The 13,155-nt window shown below is 37.8% G+C and overlaps 1 protein-coding gene across 1 annotated transcript in view; it reads right to left on the bottom strand.

The window, feature by feature from the left end:
• ROBO1 (roundabout guidance receptor 1) overlaps positions 1-13,155 on the bottom strand; it is a 289,711-nt gene that overhangs the window by 41,934 nt on the left and 234,622 nt on the right. The window contains exons 11-17 of the mRNA XM_030447251.1: positions 12,816-12,897; positions 12,481-12,649; positions 12,214-12,380; positions 8,580-8,701; positions 5,925-6,156; positions 4,566-4,687; positions 866-1,037 (exon numbers count right to left, since the gene is read on the bottom strand). Coding sequence (XP_030303111.1) covers positions 866-1,037; positions 4,566-4,687; positions 5,925-6,156; positions 8,580-8,701; positions 12,214-12,380; positions 12,481-12,649; positions 12,816-12,897 — 1,066 coding nt within the window. The remainder of the gene's footprint in view (positions 1-865; positions 1,038-4,565; positions 4,688-5,924; positions 6,157-8,579; positions 8,702-12,213; positions 12,381-12,480; positions 12,650-12,815; positions 12,898-13,155) is intronic.

The following is a 13,155-nucleotide window of genomic DNA, read 5'->3' as shown; positions in this document are numbered from 1 at the left end:
AAAAGTTAAATATGACCTTTAGTTTAGTAGCCAATGAAACATATATGTAATTTTCTGGAGAATATATTAGTTGTTTTCTTTTCACATGCAGTAATTAAAGATTTTTAAATAAGAAGAAAAATCTACTAATGATACAGAGATAGACAGGAAAAAAAGTCCAAAGCAACATGTTGAGTTTGTTTTCACAAATATAAAATGTAATGATAATGTATTTTGATGAAGGCATACTGGTAAAGCAGCAGATGACTATACTAAAACTACTTCAAATAACTAATAAGATCCATTTGTTTCAGGTATATCCAGGAACAATGTCCCTGATCTGTACTCATGGCAGAGAGATGCTTGGTATAAATGAAGTTAGGAGGTCAAGACTGTTGTAAATCATCTGAATAACTTTTTTTCCTGTACCTGTGTTTATTCACTAGCTTTCACAGACTTGATATTTACTGTGCCTAATTTTATCATGCTCTTGTTTGGGTTGTTTTTTTTTTTTTTGCTTCAATTAAGAAAGATAAAATTTGGTAAAGACAAATTATATCCTTAACCTAAAGTGAAACAATACTTAGTGATTCATACTCCCATACATGGTTTATTATACCAGTCTTAAGTGCAAAAATTTACTTTGAAAAATCAAAACCCAAAATGGACTACTGAAAGGGGAAATTAAACTTCTGTTGTTATATCTCATTTTTAGAATGCAATTCTAAGGCAAATTTAAAACCAGAAATGCCAAATCCTGCTATTCCAGAGATCAAGTAACAACATCTATTTCACTTGTCTGGAAAGTGTTTCTGCAACCATAAAAGACAAAAGCAAACAAACAAAGATCATTGAAACCAATGGCTGGGATTACCAGCAGACTTACCTAATTGGATAAACTGGGGATCACTTTTCACTCCAGGTCCTGCCCCAGTACTTGCTGCCACCTCCACACTATATCGAATACCAGGAACTAGGGAGGGGATGACTACAGAAAAGGTGGAACCATCTACTGTCTTGTTTATATGGTATCGACTTTCATTGCCAAGACACCAAACCTGCAAAGAAGAGTGTGTTATGCAGAAATGTTCAAAATTCAACATCAAAGGATAAATAGACAGGATGACACGTTCTCTTCTGCTAGATGAAGAAGTTTATGATTTTTCTCTACTCTAATATCTTCAGACATAAACTGCTGTTCTAGCCACAGCATGAATACTGAAAAGATATTTCTTGTTCCAAAGAGCAGCTCCAACTACTAAAATTATTTGATAGGTTTACAGTAATTCATCTACAGTTCAAGCAGTGACATCAGTGCTAATAAAACTAAAAGCATTAGGAACATGTAACAAATAAGGGAAGCTCTGTAGCCAAGAAGCATTCTCATAAACAGCAAAGCAAGAACATTCAGTTAACTGAACTTGAAATTCTCTAGTTCAGGAACCATTCGTCAAGCAAGGCTTTCTTCATTCAAGTGGAAGGGCAAGTCTGTCATCACATGTCAAAAGTGACCTGCTATCTTGCTGGAATCTAAACATTACTTCCTTTTTTTTTTTATTAAAAAAAAAAAAATAAAATTTGAAGGAATGGCAGCAAGAGGCAAGGATTGATTAATATGCCATTTTGCTATTGAAAGGTAATGGCATAATACCAGATCTCATTTTCTGTTTGAGATCAGGACACAGGTTCACTGACTTCAATTCACCACTTTATAAATTACATTAGTGATATTAAATGATTGAGTGAAACTATGTGATTAGGTATTTTTACCTCTTTAGGCCTGCACCGTTGATGTGGCGAATGCTTTTAAGAGTATGACTGAACCCCTAACTGCTATTAAAGCAATTAAATTATGCTATTAAATGCTATTAAATTATAAAGCTGTGTTGATTCCCTTTTTATTCCCTTTCCACAAAAGTAGTGCTCAACTAGGAATAATTATCCAAAATTTTCAATTACTTAAATCCAGTGCCCTATCCATAAAGAAACAAACTTTCCTGAAAGCAGCAGCATTTCTGAACCTTTGCTGACTGTACACAGGAGGCAAGATTTTGCTTTTGACATATGGAGCTCCTGAAAGATTTAGTACTCAACTAGCTGCTCTTAATCCCTTGTGCAATTCTGCTGCTGTGGAGATTTCCACAGCTAGAATTTCATGTACTCAACAATTGCTAGGGCCCTTTCTGTAGAGCCCTTTCTGCCTGGACACTGGAAATTTTATTTCACCTTCAGGACATTGTAAGACTCTTTTCCTTCTCTGGATGCCAGAGACTGAAACAAGGCTAGTGGGACACTGTGAAGATCTGAAATGCATTTTAAGCTCGTTTGAAATAGAATCCCAGCACGGCATATATATTACTGCTTCTGCAGGGCAGGTTAGAAAGATAAAAAGAAGATAGACTCTTTTTTATACTTTGATACTAAGCAGAGACTGTTTTAGTCAATAGTAGTAGTATAATTCGTAGTAATATTGCTCTTAAAATACCAAAGGATGGTCCATGAAAATGTTCTTATATAAATAGGAACTTGATAATATGAAGAAAAAAAGATTTAAAACTATATTTTGACTGATGTAATTTTCATAAGAATTGTTCCTGCCACCTTGCATAATGGTCAATGTGCAAAAAATAAAAATAACTTATTATATAATTCTAACTATGCACTACTAATTAATAAAAATCTTTCATTCTTAGGCACTCAAATACATAGAGCAAGTAAGAAAACAAGACAAGTTAGTTTGAACATGAGGTTGTTCCATACTTGCCATACTGTATTTGGTTGTATACCTGAATAGGTAAAGTGAAAACAAAAAAAACTTCCAGTACGCTATGAAAGAAGAGGGAACGCACATTATAACATCAACCTAAGTGAAGAAAGAATCAACTAACAAGAGAATTTTTAACTTCTGCTAGGGAAAGAGGGAATGACTTCTGCTGATCTGAATTTCTGGCTTCCTCTGTGTGTGTTACTGACATTTCTTCCATTAAGATGTTAATCTCCTTCCTATTTACTTTTTCCTTTAATTGCAGAAGCTACACTCTTGCCTTAGATCCAAGTTGCTGCGAAAACAAAGAATTTTCTCCCATATGTGTATCTTATTTTCTGGAAGAAAACACCAGAGAGAGAAAAACAAATAGGAAAGAAAGCAAGAAAATTTTAACAGACTTCTGTTTGGTTTTGGTTTGTTATTAGTTCTTGATTGTAACACATCAGTTCTGCGTTTACTTTTTAGAGAAAAATGTTAAATACCTATAGTAATTTAAATAGCAATTACACATATATCCGTCTGTTTTCTGTCTATAATGAAAAGCACAAAGGAAAATAATGGCTTCCCTACAACATATGTATCTCTGACATGCCACTGTGCCATCTACTGCTACACAAGCACTATCAGGCATTTGCTCCTACGCTTGATAAACTATTACCTCTGAATGCTAGGAAGTACAATTGGTACTACATCCTCTAGGAAATAGGAATTCCCTGACTTTTATTGTTTTGCCCTTACAAACTTAACATTCCTCTGACGCAGTTTCTTTATGGAAATAATTCCATCTTTTCACCTCAAGGTCTATCTTTAAAAAAAATAACTTTGCAAGTATTTTTTTCCAGTTACATTGCATATCTGAAACTAAGCCATAAACTGATTTTCTTAACAGCTGACCAGATTTTGAAAGGCATTTTATTGTTCTAAATTGACCATGAAGCTTAGTGATTTCTTCTCTTTCCCTTTGGTACAGAGGGAAGAAAAAAAAAGCAGAATGAGTTTTGATGGCTAAGAATATATGTCTATAACAGTGCTTTAACCTGAAAAAAATACCCAAGACATTGTAATTTTACAAATTTCCTCTATAATGCACATTCACAGGAGACTGAAACCAAGAATTCTGCCTCTCAGTGGCTATACAGCTTACATGATATCCACAACTAGACTTTATAAACATCTGTAGCTTGCTTAGAGAAAAAAAGCTTCATTTTGCTTTGTAAATTACCACACAATTTGAACCAAAACCAAATAGAGTGCGTTGCTGAACAAACATCAAATAATAAATATTTTATAATGTACTCAAAATTTGTTAAATGAGAGCTGTGAAAGAAAAACTTCTATATGCTGATATATTCTATTCTGTATTTTTGTATACAAGCACATTCTTACCCTGAATGTTTTACACTTAACTACTCTGTTACGCATAATATACTCAGATCCTAACACTGTTAATTATTATCCCTGAGCTTTTCAACTCATAAAGCCTATTTATATTTATTACCTCCGCCAAAATGGTTCTCAAATAGGAATGGTTCCCTCTCTATTTGTGTCTGTATTTCTCAATTTATAATGAAGGCAAGAAGGTAGGTTTTTTTAATTAAGAGTGTTGACCCATGGCTTTGATTTATGGAGGCTGTTTTAATTGCTTGCTACCATCTAAACAAAATTACTAAATATGGAGCTTGAGTCAAAGAAGTGATTTTCTATCTCATTTGCTGTGACTAACCACTAGATGGAGCCAGGCATCCACGAACAATCTAATCTGTGACTACCTGGCCAAAACCCACCTCCCTGCCGGGGTATCAAGGCATACCAGCAGTACCTTATATTCTTGAACCATCCCGTTCTGGTTGTCCTCGGGGGGTGGCTGCCAGGTGACCACAATTGCTGTCCCGTTCCCATCGTTCTTAGTTACTGAAACGCTCTGAGGTGGAGCACTAGGAGCTGTTTGTTTGGAAAGAAGGATTGGACCATGAAGTTCATCACACACTCAGGTGAGCTTTTTAAGAGGAAGAGGGTTTCTGGGCTACACAAATGCATTATTTTGTGCCTCACCCTTCACTGAGGGCATTTCTTGCCCACAAGATAAAATGACACAGAAGGAAAGTGATGTGGAACTGCAAGTATGCTCGAGTTCTGCTGCAGTCTTGCTGTGAGGGACAGGAAAAGCCACACTTGTCACCAGACTGCCCAGACTGTCACCCATTACCTGAATGTCACTGTCCCAAGCACCAAATTACTCTCAAATCAACTCAACTAGGATCAGTGCTTTTGTAAAAGTCTGTAAAACTGACCCCAACAGAATGCTAAATCTCAGTCCCTCTTTTGTGCAAATAATGATTATTAATAGAAAACTTACTAAAATCAGGACATTTGTAATAATAATTAGTTTTTACTTTGATCTAGTCTTTGTAAAACTGGATGCTTAGCTGATGCTTAAGATTAATGTGGGTATGCATACCTCTTGAACCACTTGAACAAATAAACCAGAGCTATGTGGCATTTACAGTGGGGAGGGAAGAGAGAAGGGAAAAGGTTGCACATCCCACCAGAGGCACCAAAATCCCTATTCAGAGGCATTTGCCATCTTGCATACTCTTTCTGTCTGAGCAGGAACAAAAAAAACCCCAAAACTTCATGAGCCTTTTCTTTTTAGCACATGTATGAGATGGAAACACATAATTTAGTCCACTGTATCTGTTGCCCTCATTCATCTCTTCATTTCGTCTTACTGATTGATCCAGATATAAAAGCCTTCTAAAAATGTGGTTTCCATTCCCCCAGCTATAGTGCTTTGATGATTTCTGCTGTGTCTGCTATCTACTCAAGATAGTGATTAGCAAGTGCTTGAATCTGACAGAAGTCACTTGTGACCAGACCATGAACTCAGCAGGGAGGAGGGCACACTGCAGGGAAGATAAAAAGCACATTTCCCATTGTGTGTTGGAGGGGATTTTTGCACATCCCTTTCTCTCTGTCTCTCAAGCATCGTTCTGAATATTTACTTCTGTGTCACCAAACAATCCACATAATGATCAGTCCAAGACAGCCTCCTGACGCAGACTGCTGTTCTCAAACAGCATGTACTTCAAACAAAATCAAATAATGAACATATCAGAGGAAAGCAGGCCAGACTACTACTTCAAAAAGGACAGATGAAGACAGTCTGACTCCTACTTGCCTTCTTCCAGGGTCTTTGCAAATTTCACTTCGCTATCTGCTCCCTGAAACTCGTTAAAAAAAGGGCGGGCCTTGATTTCGTAGTTTACACCTTTCTTCAGCTCAGGAATGATAACGCTGTTTTTGGTGGGAGTCCTCACTTCAAAGATTAACCACTCCGACTCCCCATAGGATGCTGGCGTTGGCCGGTACAGAATTTTATATCCCTGTATATACTGGGATTGCTGGTCCACCTGTCAAGATAGCAGAACACGCAACATATCCTTTAACAAATGTGTATCAGGAATGAAGTCTGTGACACTATGCAGAGCCCTCAGACTATCCCTTTATTTTATTCAAACCAAACCACACTGCTGAAGCAGATAAAGACTCCTTATATTACACCCCACTACAGGCCTGATTCACAAATGCATTAATCTGTTTGATGTTCGTAGAACTGTGCTGGTTTCCATGGATTTATGAAGGCATTAAAGGGGAATAATAGAGGTGTATAATATGACCCAGGTACATGAAATGAACAACCTTTGCATCACTGAAGCAACAGAGCTCAGGACAGGACAGACTTTTGCCCACCCAAATCTGCCCAGCAGTGCAAGTGACAGAGAGGGAAAGGGGGGAGGGCGAGGGCAGATGATCTACAGCTCCACAACTCAGGGTGATGAATATGGAGATCAAAGAGAAAGCCTGCCAAATCTCCCGAGGTGTGGAAGCCTCTCAAAATCCATGAAATGAGCATCGCTTCCGGCCTGCTTCCTTCTGGTGAAAGTGAAATTAAAGGGCAGCCAGCTGGCAGTATCTCCTTGCCTGTGATTAGGCTGGGCTCTGTCAGAGGGCAGACGTGTACAAGCACTCCCTCCTGTCAACCCTGTCTGTGGAAGGCTCCTCTGCTGGAGGGAGAGAGCTCTTTTGAGAGAGGGCTCTGAAGAAACTCTTAAAACTCAGTGTAGTAACACAGATGAGACTTGGAAAAGCAGAAAAATACGATTCTCAGTGGTCCTGAGTGCTTTTTAGACTGAGGCAATTTTATATCAAATGTATGGGGAAAAAGATCTTCCTTTAAACAAGGGTGGGAATCAGTGTGGTTTGGCTATAGCTGAAACAGAGAGCTATCTTGTCGAAGTGCTCTCTTGCGGAGCATTCACTATCTTTTAACTACTGGTTTCAATTTCTGATGAATAAGCAAGCACACAACAATTTTTAAAGTGCATCAGATTTCCCCTATTTTTAAAAATCTCCTTAAAATTTTAAAAAACTCTTTGCTTGCTACTTTACTCCAAAATGTAACACGTTTCACTTTAAATAATCCCATAAAGAATGCATGTGTTAGCTGAAACAAGCTGAGGTAATGCTTATTTTTGAAACTGCAGAGAAGCCACAGGCCACCCAAGAGACTGACAAAAGCTGCCTGTCAGGAAAAGGTTGTTCTATAAGTAAAGGTCAAACAAAATCGTGCTAGGAACCTTAAAGATTTTTTATCATTATTGGCTAAAACAGGAGATTGCCTGCTGCAGGTGGCCGTACTGCAGGTGACAGTGTAATTACTGTTCAACACAGCAGATACTATTTGTATTCTTGCAGCACTGAGGAGTCATGGACCAGAAGTCCAGTAGGTTAGGGCTTTTCTACAAAGTCAAAGCAGCTTTTGTTCCTGTTCAAAACATTCTGCCGTAGCATGGCAGGCGCTACACCCTGTGCTTTTCTGCACTGTCCCTGCCAATATGTTGACATGTTCAAATGAAGTCCTGAAAAGACCTCAAAGCTCACTCCCTTTGGATTTATTCCTGCACCCCAAATAATTATCCCCCGTTTTAGTTCAGTCTGCATTCTAATTTTTAACTGCTCCTCTTCGAATTACATTTTCCCATCCCATTGCTTGGTATTTGCAGCTTCCTGTGATCATTCTTTTCATTTCTATCTTAATTGTCAAGTGTTTCCCCCCGTAAGCCATTTCTAATCCTTCTTCCCACTGAGGCCTCAACCTTGTAGGCCTACTCGAATCTTTTTACTTATATTCCCATTCTCCTTGCTTCAGGACTCCTATAGCATCATTTTTTCACTCTCCCATTTCCTTTGCTACACATGTGGCCAATTTCCTGCTTCTTCCTGTCAGGGGAACCCCAACATCTTAAAACTGTTTCCCCTTGCTGTCTCTTCTCCCCCTTCTGTGTGTATTCATAGCACTATGGGAAAGCATATGTTCAGATGAGGCTATATGGGTTTCAGTGTGTTTCTCAGTATGTATGCAGGATGGAGGTAACACTTTTAAACAGAATTATGCAATATTTCTCTCCACTGGTGACTGGCAGACAGGGAAGTGCCCACATTCTCTCATTAAGGTACTGATACTTTTCCTATTGAAAGCAGTGCAAAACCTTCAAATGATATGACTTAAGCAAGCTTTGATCAGATCTTCAGCTTCCAGGGGAGGACTCTAGAACTCTCACCAGATTGTAAACAGCACTTTCTTGAGGCCTAAATTAGCAAAAAAGGGACATTTAAGGAAACAGAAAAGCAAAGCCCATGTAGCATTTATTCTAGAGAAAAACATTTGCAATCATACAAACTACACAGCCTCCTAAAATCTGACTCCACTGTAGTCAAGTAGTACAATTAAGCAGTATATATAGCCACCTCTGTGATACCAATTTGAACTTACAGTCCAATGAACTTCAATTGAGGAGGAAGAAAGGATGGTAGGGTTGTGCAGATGTAGTACCACATCACCTAGTTCCCTCTGGACCTGCTTATGATCCACACCTTGACTTGTTGGCGGAACATCTGTAACAGTTCAAGATTCCATTCTCATAAATATACACAATAGATAAAAGAATTGTATGTAAACACAAATTAACTTATCAGTAAAAAATTATGCCACCACCAACAAAGTCTTTTTCAACTATGTAAGAAAAAACGACGTGAAGTATTTTCCCAAATAAATCATCAATGCATAGGTAGTACCAAATCAATGCACTGCACTTTCCTCAACAGACAAAACCAGGAGGGAAATGCCACGTAAAAACACCACCCATAACCACAGACATCTTTGGTAAATGACTACAAGCCTTTGGTAATGACCACATCTCTTTACTCTTTCCTGCTAGGAGGAGAAAAAGTTCTGTTACCCACTGCACATTCCAAGAGACCAGTAAACCTATAAAGAATGGCAAAAGCAGAAGCTATTTCTTCAGGTAAATTAATGGACAAACTTACTGGCTTTAATTACAAAAGAAATGTAACAACTGAAGAAAAAAATGAGTCATGGCTGCAGCTTCTGTGATGGCAAGTGACTGCTGTAAACAGAGCACAGCTGGATGTTGTTTGGCTCTTCTGATATTTGGTCTATTTTACAGCTAAAAGAATTGTTCATATGCATGAAGGGAAAAATTCCTCTCAAAATATGCAATGGTACAATGGAAACACATTTTCTGCACACAGAGCCCTTGAAAAACATACTTAACTGAAATGAAATGACTGTCAGACATGGATAAAATAGGGCAATCATTAGTGGGTTGTCTGAAATACACATGTACTATGGACAGCAGAGTAACATAGTTTCTGCACTGATTTCATAAGTCTCTCTTTGATTGCTTCATTTTAAACAAATACCATACTACCATGCTGACTACGGCTAAAAATCACAGCCTGGGAAATTAATGAAATTAATGAAAATTACTTACAGTAATTTTTTTTTTTTTTTTTTTTTTTTTTTTTTTTAATATTTATCTAATTCCAGATACAGAGTAATGTATTATATAAACTTCACTGTCATCTACTATTACCCTGCCTGACCTCCTCTACTAACTGGTCAAGAAAAGGAAATCTTCAACAGTCCTGGCTCTCTGAAGACCCTGGGAATTTCCATACCTGTATGCTTAAAAGAACTGCCAAAGACAGTACACACAAATTGTGCATATTTTCTCTGTAAAACTACAAATAATATAATAAGGCACTGCAGATGTGCAGGCTATCTTGAAAGATGAAGTTTGGATACCACAGTCAATGCTGATATAGAAGACTGATGCTGATATATTAAATGGAAGGGCAACAGCTGTAATGCATGGGTTTTGCATGGTGGTCATATTCTCAGTTTACCAGCTTTTGGTCTTGTCTAAGTAACAATAAAAGCACTGCATTAGGGCAAAGCATGAGGACAGATTTCTTTCCAGAAATATAGTTTCCTTTTGTGAATATAAAGCCTATGACACTTTGAACTCCTATCATACAATTTCGTCAACATATTTGTAAGATGGCATCTCTTCAAAGTTAAAGAAGAAAACTGAGGTTAGCATGTAGCCAATGGGTGATAAATTTGGGATATTAGCAAAGAATACTGATAATAATTGAAAAAAAATAATCAAAAAACCCACCAAGTCACTGCTGTATCCACATGTAATGTAGTACATTCCGCCAAACAGTCCATTTATCAGAGTATTACCCTTCCCCCAAAGTTTGAAAGTGTTAAAGAGAGAAGCTTCTGTTTGGAGAGTTGCCTAAATATCACCCTGCTTAGAATGTAACTGCAAAGTCAGTGGAATAATTAGTTCTGTCTTTGCTAGTCATAAAAGATGAGTCATGAACAATACAAATTAAGCTATTAATAGGCTTAGTCATTTGCACATCTGTGCAATACAAAATAAATACCTAGGTTTCCCTGTTTCATCTTCAAGCTTCCAAGATGGAAATTGTCAGTAAGAACACCTAAGCATTTTGTTGTTAATGTTGGTGAAGTGTAAAGATGAAAGCAGACTAGGTTCCTTGTCTGAACATGCATTTAGGACAAGACTATACCACTCTCTAGACAAAAATGAACTGGAAAAATTTCGAACTTAGACCACACCTTAGGCAAAACTGAAATGATACCGGAAGAGGAGTGGAACTACTTTAAAGAACTTGACAAGTACTTTTCTTACTATTGAAGAAAACTTTATATATTGATTAATATTTTCACTTAGGCTTTGTGTGGTTCTCCAGTCTTCAGGTCCACCACATGCCCAGAGGAGAGCAAAGCTAGTCCATGCCATTACAAACAATTCAGTTCTGACTGAACAGAATACTCTACCTCAGTCAGTGTATCAGAGTTAGGACAGTGATCAGTTTGTTTGGCACATTCATATCCCTTCTCATCTCAGGAATGAAACCACACAGCAGGAGAAACAGACTTAAAAGGAACACTGCAGGCTGCCCGCACAATTTGTGTTGCTGTTCTCCCAGAAACACAGAAATCACTAAGTCACTTAATCTCTCCTTTCTAACAGACTTAGGAACCTGTGCAATTTTTCATGTGGCTGCGTCTCTGCTCTCTGTACACACACTGAAATTGTCACCCATCAGGAGAAATATATAACAAAGGACAGCAAAGTGGAACTATGTAACTGTTGTTTCTCTTCCCTTGGGAGAGGAGAAAGTCTTGCTTTCAGACCAACCTCAGCACAGATGAAAAGCCAGGAAACAAAAATGTTTTGTTTCCTTTGAGGAACTTCCTTTCAAAAACAAACATCTACTTACTTATGCAAACAAAGAAACAAATATATAACACAGGCACTCTTAATAAGCCAATGGGTCAATTTCTCCAGTAAGAAGTAGAAAAAAAAAAAAATCTATCACTTTTACTTTGAAAGCACACTAAGTCTAGGTTCTGTCCTTAAGAATCAAAGTATCTGCAAGGAAAAGTGCACGCTGCAAAGTCCTGTCCACCATCCTAAGCATCTTTTATTTTCTACAGTGAACACAAAGTTATGTTAAATTCCACATGATTCCTTCATCTGCTTTCAGGTCTTTTCTTCCTCTTGACTATCTGTAAGAGCTGTCTCTTTTCTCTGCTTTTCTCTACTGTTTTATTTTCAAAAGCACAGCTCATGACGTTTGATTCCTTCAAATTTTAAATTCATCTTTTTCCTAATACAGAAGAAATCAGATTATGTGTTGTTTCTCTCTAAGTCTTAAGTCTCATTTGATCCACTGGACATATTAATATAATTTTAAAGGAATTTTAGGATTTGTATGATAACTTGAAAAATCAGAGATTACTTCTCCTGCTAACAAGAGCTGTCCTGCAAGATGCAACTATCTTCTGTAAGAGATATTAGGGTTCCCTTAGGCAATGCAATATACTGTCTAAGCAGCTTTTAGGATCTATGTTATAGGCAAATGCAAGTCTCAACATTATATTTACTATCTAGCTCATTATAGTCAGGATAGACAGACAGACAAATAGCAGAATTGCATCTGGTTTTGCTCAGTCAACTTGTAACAGCCACAATGTCACAAAACGTTCAGTATCAGAAGCTTACCTTGAGTTTTCACCGGATCTGATATTTGGCTTGGGTCACTCAGACCATATGCATTAGCTGCCCTCACAAGGAATAGATAAATTGCATTAGGTTTTAGCCCTTTAACTGCAAAACTCTCTGTTTTCACATTTTCAGCTACAGTCTGCCAGCTGCTACCAGATGCATGGCTGAGGATAAAACACACACAAGAGCAGGTTAGCACGTGCTTCTTTAACAGCATATCATATATATGCATAAGTACAGGGATATCACATGAGACTCATATACCTGAAGGCTTCAATTATGTAAGAGGTTGGTGTTGCACCCGAATTCAAATTAGGTTGCCATGACAGTGTTACTGTATTTCTGCTGACATCTGTAACCTCAGGTTTTGATGGAGCACTAGGAATCAAGTTTGGGTCAGTGGGTCTTGGTGGCTGCACTGGGACTCCAAACTCTAACAAAGGAGAGAGAAATGCTGAGTATAGACAGGAAGCAGCTGTAAGCTAAATGCTGTTCACATCTGCACTGGTAATTTATGACAGAGTAAGAAAAAGTCTGCGTTTCACTTCCTGATTTCCTTTATGTATTTTCTCCATGCAGAGAAACCCTAATTGATTTACCTTGGACCTCAATGTATGCACTCCATGTAGCTTCGCCACTTGGGGTTGAAGCAATGCAGGTGTACCGCCCAGTGTCACCCAGCTGAGTGGAAAAAGCAAAGAATAAATATTTGAAACAACCAGGCACTCAGTGGGCTAGAAAAGTAATTACAGCTCTCTCTTTTCCCCCGTGAATATGGATAAACGTCTTTAGACTGCAAAAACTTTCAACTACAAACTTCTTCCATTACAAGGTATAAATTCATGTGCTGCAAAATGAAAAGGGCTACTTATTTCTGGGCATTTGTAGAAGAGCTGGAAAAGCTGCAGATCTAATTTAATTAATATTACCTATACTGTA

This window comes from Calypte anna, chromosome 1 (genome assembly GCF_003957555.1).
Source record: "Calypte anna isolate BGI_N300 chromosome 1, bCalAnn1_v1.p, whole genome shotgun sequence".
Taxonomy (NCBI): Eukaryota; Metazoa; Chordata; class Aves; order Apodiformes; family Trochilidae; genus Calypte; species Calypte anna.
This window is presented reverse-complemented; position numbering and strand designations above follow the sequence as displayed.